The sequence below is a fragment of the Dermacentor albipictus genome, chromosome 7, assembly GCF_038994185.2.
Source record: "Dermacentor albipictus isolate Rhodes 1998 colony chromosome 7, USDA_Dalb.pri_finalv2, whole genome shotgun sequence".
Taxonomy (NCBI): domain Eukaryota; kingdom Metazoa; phylum Arthropoda; class Arachnida; order Ixodida; family Ixodidae; genus Dermacentor; species Dermacentor albipictus.
Window position 1 is genome coordinate 1,599,671 of NC_091827.1, and position 17,125 is coordinate 1,616,795.

General features: G+C 49.6%; 1 protein-coding gene across 3 annotated transcripts in view; it reads right to left on the reverse strand.

The window, feature by feature from the left end:
- LOC135918016 (1,5-anhydro-D-fructose reductase-like) overlaps positions 1-17,125 on the reverse strand; it is a 217,370-nt gene that overhangs the window by 178,238 nt on the left and 22,007 nt on the right. For all 3 annotated transcript variants that reach the window (XM_070521489.1, XM_070521488.1, XM_065451682.2), the window contains 2 exons: positions 16,001-16,168; positions 2,216-2,458 (listed from right to left, as the gene is read on the reverse strand). In XM_070521489.1, coding sequence (XP_070377590.1) covers positions 2,216-2,458; positions 16,001-16,168 — 411 coding nt within the window. The remainder of the gene's footprint in view (positions 1-2,215; positions 2,459-16,000; positions 16,169-17,125) is intronic.

The following is a 17,125-nucleotide window of genomic DNA, read 5'->3' on the forward strand; positions in this document are numbered from 1 at the left end:
TCCGGCAAATCCAGGCTGCGCACTTGGCGGCGATCCATGCGAAGCAAGCACCTACACGCCTGCCGCCATTCGTCGCGAGCTGCGTACACCGTCTCGGCTATAGTTCGAGGCTCCTCGAGTGCTCCAGACTAATCGCAAGGCCCGACGCAAGCTCGATACAAATGGGTCGCGGAGCTTCGGCCGAAAGGCGGTCATTGGCAAGGACGGCTCTGGCAGCAGTGATTGAAGGGTGACTACGCGAGGAGGGAACGGAAATTGAGAAAGAAAACCCGTTTTTTAATTGAAGCAAAACATCGCTTGATTTCACTTCACGGGAATAAAACGTTATACACGCGCGGATCCGCCGCTAGCCACTCAGTGCACGCCTTGAAGGGCGCCGCCGGAAGGCGCGTTCGCCACGTTGTGCTCGTCGACGTTTGCCTGAATCCTGGTGGGGCGGTGTTTGCGGGGTGCGTTTCGTGGTTGCTACTTGTTCAGCCAAAAGTACGACCACCGCGTAATTGTTTACTTCAGCTGCCTTCGTGTGTCTACGCTGGCCGACGGGCTTGAGGTTCGACGGTGCGTCCAGCGTTCAACACCTTCCTTGGCCTGCAGAGAAACGATGTTCTGCACGCGGATGCGATTTCGACACCCGTATGACTGGCGCTAAAAGCTCGAAGCGCCCATCAAGTGAAATTGCGGGGCACTTGAATATGCAGCTCTAATGGTGGGCCACGAGGGAAAATGTCGCCCCTTTGAAAACAAAAATGACGCGCTTTCAACGGGTCACATTATTTCTTGTCCCGCCGGGAGTGTTCCCTCGACACAGATAGCGCTAAGCCCCACGAACCGGCATTTTTTGAACGGGCTTCTGCGGAAGCTTCGCTTCCATACCTCGCCCGACGGCTGAGACAGTGACTAGGCCCATTTCGATGTCGGCGACGGCCAGAGGCGCCCGTGACTCGGGTCAGCTATTGACCGACAGCAGCCGTGTACGGGGATCTGCGATACGACGAAATATCCTAGCCGCCTATATCCCGAAAGCAGGTGAGGCTTCTGATGAACAGAAGCGTGTTTGCGAAAAAAACTGACTTGCACTCCGCTGGGGCGCCTGCGCACGAGTGCAAGTAGGGCGCGACATGTTCACAGCAGCAGATGCGATCCGCCGAATGCGCTCTTTGATCAAGCTCGAGGTTTGGTTCAGGACCTCTTTATGATGAAGCCGAGATCTGTTGTTTTTCCACCTCGAGACAGCAGTAACACACGTACGCTCATCGTTTGCAAAGTTCTCACGCACGTAACGGAAACAACAAAAATGACGCCACTTTGTCAGCGTTGTTGTTTAGATGCCCCATAGTGACCAGACGACAAATGAAATTATGCCAAAGATCGCTATATGATAGGACGGGGCACTCGTCGTTTTTTTTTTTTAAAGCCTCGATTTGTATTCCTGTGTTTACGGTACGCCCGAAAGGGTGTAAACTATATTTGGAGTGTTCCTGAAAGATTTCTTGATTGCGTGTTGGCAATACTGGCGAGATTGCACGCTAACAAAAATTCATCGACGATTACGACGCTCGCTAATGAGAAATTTAAGTGCAGCTATACGTGTTTTCATATCGCGATATATTGGCTGGCGCGGACAGCCTGTTTCGTGCGTCAAATCGCAAACGGCGCGAAATTGGGAGATCGCGAGAGGCAGCGTGGGTGATGCGTGGGCGCGATTCACAGCAGCCGCCGCAGACAGACCTTCGCTCATGCAGCGCTTCGTTTTCATATATGGTATCGGTGGACGTGGTCGCCGCATGCCATCGGTGAACAGACGACGGCGCGCTACTCTGGCGCCATCTCGTAGCCGTTGTCGCCGCAGAGCCCGCCTTGCGCGGTACGACGATTTTCTTCTCATGCTTTCGTCATGCCCCGCTACGCTCCGCGTTCGCTCTTTCATCCTTCGCCGTGTTCGTTCGCTCGGTTACGCCAACGCAGACGCTCAACACAGAAACAGGCGCCTAAGAGCGGCGCTCTAAAATGTTTACACCCTTTGAGGAGCATCTTGTTCCCAAGCAACGATCATCATCTGCCTTGCTTGCGCTTCCTTTCTCGAAAACTTTGCGCCACCGTGCTCTGCGCTCGCCACTCTGTCTAAGACACACGCCGTTCGTGTACTGGAAAAGAAAGACACGCACGACAGATGACGATTGTCGTTTGAGGACAAGCCAACCTCGGGGCGTCTCACCCTCCACGTGTCGAGGATGTCGGTCTCGTCTGCAGGCGTCGCCGACTCTTCCTCCGGCGTGGGACTGTCGGGCGACGACGCGTCAGGAGGCCGGTCGCCGTGCTGGCGGCGGCTCTTCTTGAACGCGCGCTCGTACACCGGGAAGTGGACCAGGTACAGGTCGACGAACGGCATCTGCAGCTTCTTGAGGGACGAGCGCAGGTACTTGCGAACCTTGTCACGCCGGTTGCCCTCACACGGAAGCTGCGACGAGAACTTGCTTGGAGACATTACGTTAGGAGAGGTATTCCTTGGAATTTCGCGCTAACCGGACTGATCCCAAGCACTGTGAGCATCCAAGTCATTTTGCAGGTGCCTGGTTATTAAGCCTTGTTTGGTGTTCGGCAAACCGATACCAGGTGGACCAACGTGTAAATTGAGTAGTCGTGCGTGTGGGTCTGCACATCTGTGACGACAGCAGCACGACGAGCCCGTCGAAGACAGTCGGGGCGCGAGCGAGAGGGACATCCTATCAAGTCTGGCAATCGTAATGGCAACGTCACGTGGTTATGTTAAAGTAGTCCGGTGAAGCAGTGTTAAATCGTGGTTAACGTGGGCGCGATCACGAAGTCGCTACAACGTCGCGCAACTCCCACGTGGCGTGCTACAAGTTTCACGCGGCGCCTCAGAGCGCGGGGAACTCGGATACTATACTTGTTTGCAACAACATATAGTATTTCACGTGCTACTTCTTTGCAACAATCCACTGACCGATTTATATGCTTAATGTTGCAATTTCTCTTTTCTTGTCTGTCCGATGATAAAATAAGACAGATATTGCAATATTCAACATCGAAATCGGGCAACAGATTGTTTGAAAAAGTAGTATATGAAATTCCCTTGTCATGTGGTAAAACATATATTGGGCAAACCAGCAGATGTCTTAACGTGCGTCTCCAAGACCACGAAAACAAAGAGTAGGTGGGGACAACTTTTTATCGATCGTTCGGAGTCACGCGCCCCTAACCGGGACGAAACTGGAATCATTATCGAAGCCGCGATTAAGTGGAGATGCCGTCAACAAGCCTTCCATCGCGCTATCGCAAATAATAAATTGCGGGGCTTTACGTGCCAAAACCCCGATCTGGCTACGAGGCACGCCGGGACTCCAGACCACCGGCGGTTCTTCAACGTGCACCCAAATCTAAGTACACGGGTGCCCCCTTCGAAATGCGGCCGCCGGCATTCGATCCCGCCACCTCGTGCTTAGCGACCCCAGCGGGTGCGCTTTCGCAAGAAGGACTGCCATGTTTAGGACGGGTGGAAAGCGGTGCGCTCACTTAGGCTGGACACGTGCTACATACAAGTGTTTTCCCGAGCATGAAAAAAGCCCGCGAATACACGCCTGGAGCAGCCAGTCGGGCGGCAATTTCGCGCGCATTTGCGGGCTCCTTTCACGCTAGGAAAAATGGCTTTTATGTAGCACGTATTGAACAACAGAAAGTTGTATCGGAAGTTGTTCATGTCGCCCTACAATTGTTTCATTGACACTTTTCATGCAATTATAATATTTGAGAAACTGATTAAATAATTAAGTCTAGTCATGTAACTAGCTGAATGCAAAAAAAATTATCTCCGTATCTCCAAGCGACGGCAAGCAACAGCACCTTGGTCTTGTCCAACTACGTAGCATTCGCGTATTTTTAAATCTTCGTGCATGACAGTTGGGAAACCCTGTATATGTGACTTGCCTGAAATAAACAGTTCGCGCGTATTCTGGTCTTTTCCTGCCCCTCTCCCAGTGTGCGTTATAATTTACAGTAAGCGGGCGATGAAGCGGTTTTTTCTAAGGCAGATGACGTATTGATAATCGATTCTCTGGCCGTTCTGTATGATAACTTGAAAACAAGTAATTGTACTATTTATGATACGTGGCTTTGTTTTATGGATATAGTTGAAGATCGTGCACAGCGAGTCATCTGTTTCATATCTAAAACAGCTGAAAATCACAATACCTGGATAACAAGAGAAACTTTACAGCTAACCCGAAAGTCGAAAAGGGTTAAAGAAAAAGGGGAGCAGTCCCATTTTCCAAACAGAGAGTGGTGAAATACACGAAGAAAAAAACGAAGGTAGTTGCCGTGACGAATATAAACATTTTATAAAACAATTACCACCTTTTACTAAAATATGCCCAGGCATATCTTGCAGGGAGATCAACTCTGGCACGTGCTCTATCGACGTATGTCTTTTAGATTGAAAAAGAAGCCGCAGTTACACCCGAAAGGCAAAGCATCGATTGCAATAGCAAATAAGTGGACAGCTATACGAAGTAAGCATAGTAGTTTTATCGGTCGTATCAACTAATAAACATATGCATATGAGCTAATTCACCAATCATGGTGTCATGCGCGCAGAAGAAAACATGAACACATCTTATTCCGCAAAGTTAAGACGGAACCAAGAGCGGAAGAAAGCTTTAGGACAGGAAGGAGCCCTCCCTGACAACCCCATCACCGACATCACCGACTGAGTAGACTCACTTCAGACTGACATCCAACACCATACGCAGCTGATAGAAACCACCACAGACACCCCGACACTAGACACCCGACTCGCCCACCTCTGGGAAGCCTACCACAGCCTCCTAGAAAGGTGGAAACGGGGTAAACATAACAGAACACTAAAGAAACGCTTAGCCGCTTTACAATCCCAAATTCAACTACATTCGGAGCAGCTCTGCCGCTCAAACTGACAACCAAAAGAGCGTGGCACCTCCTTCGACACCTCATCGATCCATCGAAAACAAAAAACACCACCCAGCACCACGTCTCCCGGCTCATAAACACACACATGAACAACCCCGATGCTCTCTTGGGTACACTCCGCGACACATACACTTCACCTGGCATACCATCTCCTCTCCCCTCATACACAGGACAGCCGAACCCCGAACTCGACACCGACATAACAGAGGCCGAGGTCAGAGCAGCCCTTATGACTCTCCGCACCAATTCCGCGCCCGGCCCCGACCAGGTCACCAACACAACGCTTCGTAATCTCTACAATCAATCGATTACTCGCATCACGGAGTACTTCAACCAGTGCTGGAAAGAGGGCACCCTCCCCCAGTCCTGGCGACACGCAAAGGTAATCTTCATTCCGAAGCCCAACAAACCACTTACACTCCAAAACCTTCGCCCAATCTCGCTAACCTCGTGTCTCGGAAAGCTTTTCGAGCATGTGGTATCAGCGATGCTCGCACAGCAGATGACAGACCATGACTTATACCCTCACAGCATGGTGGGATTCCGCCCCCATTTGTCCACACAAGACGCCATGTTGCAAATCACCCATGATATCTTCGATCCGCTCATTCCAAGCCACACCAAGGCAGTCCTGGCTTTGGATTTATCCAAAGCCTTTGATCGCGTCGAACATCACGCGATCATGACTGCACTCTCCCCACTGAATGTGGGCGCACGTACGTACACCTACATTCAGGCATTCCTCATAGCACGCACGGCCGAGCTTCATTTCGGCCCGCTCACCTACCCCACATACTCACTAAAAAGCGTAGGCACCCCGCAAGGCTCCGTCCTCTCACCTTTCTTATTTAATATCACACTCATCCCCCTAGCACGACAATTGGCAACCGTTCCTCACATGAAACACACTCTCTACGCAGACGACATTACGCTATGGACTACCCATGGCAGTGATGGCGCCATAAAGGACACCATCCAAGCAGCCACCAATCTGACCCAAAACTATGCAGTTAGTGTAGGACTTTCTTGTTCCCCAGAGAAGTCCGAGCTGCTGTGCATTCATCCCAAGAACCGCAACTTGCCCTGCTCCCCCATCGTCATCGAGCTGGACGGTAGACCGATACCAGAGGTCGAAAACATCAGGATACTTGGTATGCATATCCAGAGTGATGGGAAGCACACGACTACACGCCGGAGACTCAGGCAGGTAGTAGGGGCGATCTCGCACCTTATCCGCCGGGTCTCGGGCCACCACAGAGGCATGAGGGAGCGTGATCTATGCCGACTTGTTCACGCCTTTGTACTCAGCCGTGTACTCTACTCCACCCCCTATCTCAAGCTCTCTCGCCGTGAAACTGACGCCATGGACGCTACTTTTCGCCGGACATACAAAGTCGCCCTCCAGCTTCCCACAAATACACCTACCGACCGACTCTTACAATTAGGCCTCCACAACTCAATCGGGGAACTTGTAGACGCACACCGCCAAGCACAATACCTTCGTATCACACAAACCAACACTGGCCGGTACATACTGCACTCCCTTGGAATCCGGATACCAGCCAACGATCCGACATTACGCCCCATACCAAAACCCTCACACCGCGAACTGCTCATTAAGCCACTCCCCCGTAACATGCACCCCGACCACCACGATAAGCGCCGCAGAGCTCGAGCTACAGCGCTGCACCGTTACTACGGCTCGGAACCGGACGCCGTATGGGTAGACGCAGCCTGCAAGTGTGATGAAGCGGTCGCTGTCGTGGTGGATCACACTCTCTCTCCAGTTGGAACGCACACACTCCCCCCAGACACCTCTCCCGAAGCTGCAGAGGAAGCCGCCATTGCCCTAGCTATCATCAACACAGAAGCACGGTATGTTTTATCAGACTGCAAAACTGCAATCCTAAATTTCGCACGAGGCCGAGTCCACGTCCCTGCTTTTTGCATACTGGACTCGCCTGTTGCACCCCCGTCCCGTCATGTGGAGCTGACTTGGGTGCCCGCGGCGCCCGCGCACTGCGGGAATCCTGGAAACGAGGCCGCCAACCTCTTAGCTCGATGTTAGGATGGATAGTTGGGCGTGTTGGTCAAGCATGATTTGAAGTGAAGGCGCTAAAATGATTGCGCTCCTAGTATAAATCAGTGGCGTTTTTTCCTGATTAAACATTGTTGGAAGTGGCGCCCTGTGTGTGTGTGCGTTTCTTTTTTGTCCTCCGTCATTTTAGCGCCTTCACTTCAGATCATTCTGAGCCCGAGGTTCTTTAAACCGGGCTCTTGCGGCCTCCGATCCGGGATTCACGAAGGAGCGCGCGCACACTTTCAACGAGCCGACGAATGCCTCCAAGGCGGCGCGTCAGCTGTACCCCGCACCGCACAAATCCCTTAGCAATCGACAAGCAACCCTTTGGCGCCGATTACAAACTCACACTCTCCCATCTCCTCTGACTCTTTCTCATTATCACCCACTTTTCCTCACATCAGCCCGTAATCTCTGTCCCGAACCTCGCGCTTCTGCTCTCCACCTCCTTTCTCATTGCCCGGCGGATCCTCCCCCGGGGGGCCTCGAGCACCTGAAGACCTGGGAGGACTGGGAGACCCTGCTGCGCTCTGGAGACCCGGTCGTGCAGACCATGGCTACTGATCGGGCTGCCAACGTTAGGGAGCGAAGCAACATAAACGCTTGAGTGCAGTGGGGTCGTGCGGGGGCCCAGGAGCCTGTGTGCTCCAAACTCCTCAGTCTTACAATAAAGTTTTTATGATGATGATGAGCGTCTCATATCCCACTCGATGACCACGGAAACTCGCTTTCAAAAAAAAAAAAAGAACGCTGGAGTGACGAAGCACGGCAGCGAGCGCTATGACCTTCGTGCTACGTCTTGTTTCAACGTGAACGAAGCCGCGGAAGGAAAGCGCGCGGCCGACTTTGTCCCCGGTGCAGATGGCTTTCAACGTACAGCGGCCCGGAGTAGAACGCCCCCCTCCCTAGCCTCTTTCGCGGACTCTTGAGCGCGACGGATGACGGCTCGCTTCCCTCCCTTGCGTGTGCAAGATTGAGAGGCGAACGCCAGCTCACCTTCGCGCGCTTTCTCTCGTACTTATAATACTGCGCGCTGCGACTACTTTATCGCTCTTGGACTTTATACGGAACCTCACGGCTACGCCGACGGCATAAATGCACCTGGAATGTCCATATAATTGCTATCGCAATAACAGTAAGTGGCGACGTTGCTGCCTGCACGACCATTAATAATCATTTCAGTAATGTCCACATAAAAAATAAATACTAACTTCCGTCCTTTATTGTAAGCCTCCCTCCAGTATCAGATGTCATTTCTGAGGAAGGCATTTCAATCTGGATATTTAAAAAGCCGGCAGCCCACCACGTTAAAGAAGCAACCATGAGAGCACCAAGACGTAGGCGGATCTTTCATGACCTACATGACACGCATGTCAAGACATTCATGTCGTGACCTATCATTTATGTTCGGCATACATTCTTGTCATACTATGCCAATATTGGTACATACCAAGTTAACGACACCACCATGAGAGCACCAAGACGTCGGCGGCTGTTTCATGACCTGTGTCATGACCTATCATTTATGTTCGTCAAACACTTTATTCATAGTATGCCAATTTTGGTGCATACCAAGACGTAGGCGGCTGTTTCATGACCTACATGATACGCGTGTCATGACAGTCATGTCATGGCCAATCATTTATGTTCGTCATACACTCTCGTCATATAGTATGCCAATTTTGGTACCTATCAAGTTAACGAAACGACCATGACAGCACCAAGACGTAGGCGGCTGTTTTATGACCTACATACACATGTCATGACCTATCATTTATGTTCGTCCAACACTCTCGTCATAGTATGCCAATTTTGGTACCTATCCAGTTAACAAAACGATCATGAGAGCACCAAACCGTTGGCAGCTGTCTCATGACCGACATGAAACACATGTCATGACATTCATGTCATGCCTTATCATTTATGTTCGTCATACACCCTTGTCACACCACTATGCCGGCTGTTGAGCAAAACGAGAACAGGGTGGAAGCGGGAGCCAACGTTTTGCAAGTGGACTAGTATTTTTCAACGCGACGTATGCTCCCCTCGCCACCGTATATATATACAGGCAGGGTTCTTCTAACGGGGCGAGACGGTAAGGTGGGTGGGTGTGGCAACGAGCGAAGGCGCGTTAGCTGCGACGGTGTAGAATTGAGAATGGAAGGGTGCTGTGCGCAAGACCATTGAAACGGCCGTGAATCACACGGCGTGTCAACGGCGTGCGCAGCTGCCCTCTATTGCCTGTTTCGCTGGTGGTCGTGGGCTATTGTGTCTCTGAAAGAGACAATAGAAGTAGCGGCAGAAACTGTTCAAACACATTGGCGGGCTAGTTGGTCAGAATCCATAATAGAGTATATAAGCGCGATTGAACGAGGACGTAGAAAGAAACAGATACACAGAGACAGCGCTTCTCTGTGTAACTGTTTCTTTCTACGTCCTCGTTCAGTCACGCTTATACACACTATCATGCCAGAAACTGGTGCTCGTGAAAAAAAAAATTAAATAAACTACTCAAGTTCAATAAATAAATAAATAGATAAATAAAAGGGAAAAAACGGAAAGAATAGCAAAAAAGGAAAGAAAACGGGAAAAAACGACACGAAGCAACCAAACTATTTGTTGTTGCTATAGTTCGAAATTTAGCGTAGTGATTATATTCTAAAGCTCCTATTGAAACGTCTATGCCTATTGGTTGCAATGTCTTGAACTTATGGATAAGATATGATTCTCCGTATTTTCCTCCTCGTTCAGAACTGAAATATGACTGTAAGATGTAGAGCTTAAGTTCATCAAAGTTATGACCTAGTTGGCTAAAATGCTCGGCGACGGTATTGGGAAGCTTTTTAGCTGTGTCCGCGCGATGTCCGTTTAATCTGACGTTCATTGATCGTCCCGTTTCACCGATATATTGTTTCTTGCAGAAGGAACATTCAAGCATATAAATCACTTTCGAACTTGTACAAGTAATTCCAGCAGAACTTTTTGTTGGGCTAGTTGGTGCATATTACTGAAGTACTATAGCGCCAAACAGACGACGCAAGAAGAAGAGACACGAACGAACGCTTACAAGTAAAGATACAAGTAAAGCTGGTTTCGACTTCGTGTGCATAACTATTTGCAATGCTTTTAATTTTAATGTCACTTTGAAGCTGCCTGCAGGTTTTGTATACCTGGGGCGACGACGTCCTTTTATTACGGGGAAATGATTTTGCGTGCAGTAGCGTGTCTCTCAAGTTTCTGTTGCGGCGATAGGTAGCCCTGGGTACATCCGAGAACGCTTTTCTCGACGCTCGTTACTTGATAATAATGGGCGGTATTTTCGTAGGATGTTGTTTGTGCTTGGAAGGGCATTAGAATATATTGTCATAAAGGCTCGCGGTCTGTCAGATTCTGGTGTAGGCTGTTTCTTGGCTAATTCCGACTGTCTCTCGAATCTTGGCGCGACATCGTAACCTCTATCGAGAGCAACTTGTGGATAGTTTTTCTCCTAGCGTTGTTTCAAGATCATTTAGGTGGTGGATATCATCGCTGTCTTCGATGCCAGTTGCGGTATATACCAAGTTAACGAAACGACCATGAGAGCACCAAGACATAGGCGGCTCTTTCATAACTAACATGACACACATGTCATGATATTGTTACGTTGAAGTAGTCACATATAAAGAAGTATTCACAAAATTTACACGAAAGACAGCGATGCATAAACAAGATGGCTGTCGAGAGCGATTCCACCTCTGCACGTCAAATCGTCTTTTTCTGACTGGCGCCTCTATTGGTTTAGAACTGAGCTTGAACAGCGCGAATAAAACAAGGACACGAGGAAACAAATACCACGGGCAAGCGATGACTGCCGACTGAAAGCTTATTTGAAATTCTCCAGCCATTTTATACCTTTTCCAGCATAGGCATGCGTACAGCAGTCGCAAATACATCTGCAAAACCACATACATCTTACATCTGATCAACCTCAGTTCTAAATATGAACCAAATAGCCCACAAAGATCTTGCCTCCCTTGGTTAAATAACATAACCTGTAACTCCGAGGTGGCCTGCAGTAGGGAAGAGAGAGGCGGGGCGGGGAGCGCCACGAAATTGCGCAGGAACTCATGTCCGGAGATGGCGTAGTACAACCAGTAACAATCCTGGTCCTTCAGTGCGTAAGCTGCGACGGTATAGAGAATGTCGTCTCGGAGCACGAACATGCGCAGAGTAGAATCCGGACGTCCAGAATCGAGACGATCGATGAGAACACGTAGGTAGTCATCACGCTGTTGTTCAGTGCGGATGTCTTGCAGATCAGAAATGGCCAGGACGCAAAAGTCGGTGTCATGCGCATAATATTCAGGGCGGTCGACAGGATGACGGGAGAGGCAGTCGGCGTTCTTGTGCAAACGGCCTGACTTGTATAAAACAGCAAATGAATATTCTTGGAGCCGCAGCGCCCAACTACCCAATCCTCCAATGGCGTCCTTAAGTGGGCGGAGCCAGCACAAGGCGCGGTGATCGGTAACCACGGAAAATGTGCGGCCGTACATGTATTTGGCAACTGCCCAAATTAACGCTGCAGGGGCACTCCCGTTCGGTGATTGAAAACTTCCTCTCGGCGGGTGACAGCAGGCGGCTGGCGTATGCAATTACGCGCTCTGCGTTACGCTGCCATTGAACAAGTGCTGCCCCAATTCTATGGCCACTGACATCCGTGTGAAATTCAGTGGCGGCACATGGAACATGAGCCAGCAGTTAAGGTGCCGTGATCAGGCGCACGAGGGCGGATGTGAAAGGAACGTACGTCTTAAGTAAGTCGGTGAGAGCAGTTTCGGCGAAATCCTTGATAAAAACGACTGAAAAGCCCAACAAAGCTTGTCCCGTCTGCGGCGGAAAACGGAAAGTTCTGGGCCGCGCGAATATTGTCAGGGTCGGGATGAACGCCAGCGGCACTGACGAGATGGCCAAGAACGGTAATTCGACGACGTCCAAAGTGGCACTTGGTGTATCGTGCGCCTCGTCCACAGGTGAAAAGGCGTTGGGCGTGCGCCTTCACCGAATACAGCGCGCGCGCGTTAAACGAGCGTTCGTTTCGTTCACCGTGCTGTCGCCTCCGTCGGCTGATGCATCACGGTGTCAGTCAGTGGGATGACTGAGTTCAATTGCACGCTGGAGCGTCGGAAACCAGCAAGAATAGCCGACAGATGCGTTAGACGACTCGTGAAAGTTGGTGAAAAGACTATGGCATCGCTTAGATAACGCAGACATGTGGACCATTTATAGCCTCGAAGTAAGGAGTCCATCATTCTTTCGAATGTTAACGGAGCCAAAGGCCTAACGGCATAACCTTATATTGGTAGAGACCGTCAGGTGTTACGAAGCCGGTTTTCTCACGGTCCATGTCATCTACCGAGATTTGCCAATAGCCTGATAGGAGGTCTATCAGTGAAAGTTACCTGGCTCCGTACAAGTAGTCCAAGGCGTCATCAAGACGCGGCAAGGGGTACAGATTCTTGCGTGTGATTTTGTTGAGTGGCCTGTAATTCACAAAAGGCGCCAACTTCGGCGGCGGCGCATCGGATTGGCGTCTCCGGTGTAAATACGATGGGTGACCACCGATGCCTGGGCTAAAGGGGGGCCATCAAAGTAAAAAACATCGCGGTAGGTTTTCAACAGACGACGGAGGTCAGCAGCTTGTGCCAGAAGAAGATCAGCTACAATCATCTTGCTAAGTTCGTCGGTGAATCGGAGGCTCCTGTAGAGGGCGACGGAATTTCTGCGCCAAGAGCCGATATCTTGCAATCGTTCACAGGCGAGATGTCGCCCAAAGAGATGCCTCTGGGAACAATTTGAGTCGAACAGTTAAAATTGTGGAGAGGGAGCGAAATCTGCCTATAACAGTGAGCGCGGTATGGGAAACGGCCAAATTTCAAGCAGTATATCAGCGGTGGGACATAGTGCATAGACGCCGTCAGGGACAGATATTAACGACAGCAGAGTGACGCACGTAGTGGCTTGAGGCGACAGGCGGATGCCTTCGGGAAAGTATATATACCGCGGTTGTAGGACTGGTGGGCTATACTTGCCAAGGTTGAAGTTTGGGCGTGTTGGTATAGCGTATTAATGGTTGGATTTCGCAACATTTTGACGAGACCCGCAGAAGAGAAACACACGCAACAGCGCGCTACTTGCAACTATAGTTTTATTCCCTTGTCAGTGGATTGGCATTGGTGAATGGGCCTGTTTGTAAAGTTCCTTCTTTCTTTCTTTTATGCGAAGCATATTACGAGAGCTCAACCCAGCTCCTCAGGCGCGGCGGTGTCGCCTTCAATGACCTTTGACCCCATGCCATACCACGTGACACCGTGACGTCACGACAGAGGAGAAACGGGGCTCCAAGTCGCGCCGTCGCTCGCGGCGTCGCGGTGGTATATAAGCAGCTGCGCTTGTTTCTAGGTGCCTTTGGGTCAACTCTTGCAAGGTGGGCTGGGTGGGAATCGAACCAGGGTCTCCGGAGTGTGAGACGGAGACGCTACCACTGAGCCACGAGTACGATGCTTCAAAGCGGTACAAGAGCGCCTCTAGTGAATGCGGTGTTGCCTTAGAAACGAGCTGTTTCTAAGGCTCAGGCGTGCGTCGCTTGCTCAGGCGCACATTTCGTTGCTCGACGCTCACCGCGTCCAATGCGGGGCGCGTAGTCGCTGCGCCGTAGCCCATTGTCTTACACCCCTTGGCGGGTCGACGGGAACGCTGTCGCGTTCCACTCTTGAAGGCGAAGCAGTAATGCATGAGTTGTTTCTTCGTCTAGCCGAACCAAATATAGCCAAGCAACAGCAGTTCACCAGGCTAAACAGTGGTTCAACAACTAAAATAAAGGCTAGTATGCTTCGCATCCTGGGCTTAACCTTACCTAAGCCACAGCCATTTTTTTTATGTCATGACCTATCATTTATGTTCGTCATACACTCTACTAATACTATGCCAATTTTTGTACTTACCAAGTTCATGAAACGACCACGAAAGCGCCAAGACGTAGGTGGCTCGACAGATACTGACATAGTGGCTGATGTTCGCCAAGCAATCCTTCGCATTCAAGAAATCGGGGAGCCTGCAGCAGTTCCCGGGGCTACTGCGAAAGCACTAACACAGTGGGGGACTACTCCTGCCGTTTAGCTTCGACATCGCGCCTACGAAGAGCGGCGTCTTCTCGTCGCTTGGCGCGCCGAGCCGCGTTGCGCTGGGGCCGCGCATCTTCTGCCGAGGCATGGCCTCCGAGATCAGCCACGGTGGCCGCGCGCGGGGGTAAATCTTGGAGGCCATGACCGAGGCGTGCTGCTTGCGCGCTCGCCCGCGCGGTTTTGCAGGCGAGCCAGCGCGTCCGTGCCCTCCTCTCCCGTGGCGAAGCGCCGCGGGAGCTCGTTACAGCACACAGTGCATCAACACATTTTGTTTCTTTCTTTTCTTCAAAATAACAAATGCACAGCATAGGCGTTGCCGTGGATATTCAACCAGCGCGCATATGTTCTAAATCATCCACGATTTTGCTCCTGCGTTGAAGGAAAGCATGTAGATGCAATTTTTGCGGACTTTCAAAGACATTTGCTGAGATTTCGCAGAAAATCTTGCTGCATAATTTGTAATACATAAAAAAGTACGAAACTGCTATCGTGGATACATGCCTACTTTCTTAATCCCTAAAGGAAACCCCTTCTGGTAAAGTTACTTCAGTCCGCCATGGTTCCATACTTTTAGCGCTTTTGTTTCTGTTGTTTAACAATATTGTCGCCGATCTTTCTGTAAATGTAAAGTTTTATGCTGAAGAGTGTGACGAGTACATGAAATATTTTCAGCTGAGGACCAGATTGGACTAAATAACCGATATGGCAATGTCACGGGCTGCTGCCAGGTATGGCAAATGGAAATTACCACAAAACAGTGTATATGAATATAACACTGAAGAAAACTTTTAATTGTATCAGTAGGCAGTAATAACGTCTACCAGAAGTTACAGAACAAAAACCTCTTGGATTAGGGATCAGAAATTATCTAACGTACGTGGATCAACTACATTGATACAATTACCGGAAACTGCCTTTGTAAAGTTTTTTTCTCAATCGCACGTTAATGTACACTACTCCCCCTGTTCGCATTCTAGCGCATAAAGCGCTTATTCGTCCTATGTTCGAATGTCAAGTGATGATATGGGATCTTTCACTTAGCATAATGTAAAAGAAGTGCAAAAGAAAGCCTTGCGATTCCTCCATAGCTCTCTGCGGCGCAGAGCTGTTGACTAGAAGTGGCTTGCAGTGGGCAGGAGTCGCCTCCAGTTCTCTTTCCAGTTATCAAATGGGCATGTTAACAGCTCAGATATACTTGCGTATTCTTCGGGTTATGTCACTTGAAAACGACACGTAAGATGATAACACCTTTAACTCGACGAATAATTTGTTATAAGTATTCATTATTTTGTGGATCTTGTTGTTTGGAATACCTTTTCTAATGACGTCTTGTCGTAGACTACATCGGGATTGTATTAAAGGAGCCGCACTCGACCGTCACTAATTACTGTATTGTATAACACGTTGTATTGTAATTATGTTATATACTATACTTTTGGTTTTGTAGCTTGTTTTCATTGTATATTGCGTTGAAATTAGTGGTATATCATATTTTGGTTGTTTGTTCATGCCTGCATGTTTTAAGTTTTCTGTACCCACCCTGCTATGTTCCTTAAAGAAAATGCAGCATTCATTAATAAATATATAAAATTGCGCTCCTGTCAGAGGAGCCGAAACGTGTTTCCTCCGTCTTCTGGTGTGACCGACGTTCCTCTTTGCGTATTTTCATTCTCTCGTCAAAAAAAAAAAGAAAGAATTAACGCTTAAAAAGTACGGTTCAACGCGAGGACGAGAATGCCAGCCAGGTTGCTCGCGACATGGGAGAATCGTGCCGTGACGATTCGCGCGGACCCACCTTGGTGACGACGAACAGCTCCTCGCGCCTGACCTGCCCGGCGGCGATGACGCGGCGCAGGGCGGCGCCGATGGCCGCCTCGTTGTGGGCCGCGTGCGAGGTGTCGATGTGCCGGTAGCCGGCGCCCACGGCCGCCTCGACGAGCCGCTCCACGGCGGCCGCGTCGCCCTGCGGCGGTGAACAACGCAGTTCGAAAGGAAAGATAAGTGGCACACTTGGGATGCATTAAGAGCACATTCCGCAATGCATATACGGCCAAAAAAAAAAAAAAAACACTGGTGTAAGCACGCCTAAGACGCACGTTATCATGGTAAATGTAATGAGAAAGAACATGGAGCGCAATGGCTATGGCATGCGGCAAATCAATGTAGAATACAAATTAGGGTTCTCCCCTTTTTTTATATATATACTTGTCCTTGCTTAAAAAAATACGCTCTAATTTGTTTTAGGGTTAACGTACTTACAATCACACTTTCTTTCTCGTACCCATTTAAAAGCGAAAATGAATCTTAACGACTGGCGTGGGTAATTTGTGCGACTGCACGGTACTAACCACGTGTCCTGGCCGCGGGTGCGTATATAACTTCTTTCACGTTCAAGCCCTGATGTGCGTTGTAAAAAGGCTCTGTAAAACTTTTTCATAGGCGACCGAAAAGGAATGCAATTGCAGGGATTAGTAAAGATTGATTACTCATTATTCTGCGTTTAACGATAAGTTGACCAGAGGATGGAAATACGAAACGTCCTGTCTGTCACTTCGCGCTACAATGCAAGATAATGGTAACGTTCGCTACTTGGCGAAGTGCTAGTTTCTGAAAACGATCAAGTGGGCGAACATTTCTTTACGCGGTGCACGTGGCAGACGACACAAGCGCACGACAATTCAAATGCGACTCAGATACGGCACATGTCTCCAACTGTGCTTTTCTCTGGAAATTGACAGAGGCATCGTAAAGCACCGCCGCCCGATGCACAAATGATTTCGCAATGTGATACGCCCATACCTTCTGAACACCCAATAATGTGTGTTTGCCTTAGAATTTCAATGGACTTATCGTCCAGGAATAACACTTCATTCAGGCGAGACGGTTTTCCTGTTGCCTTAAATAAGACTGCTTTTTATTT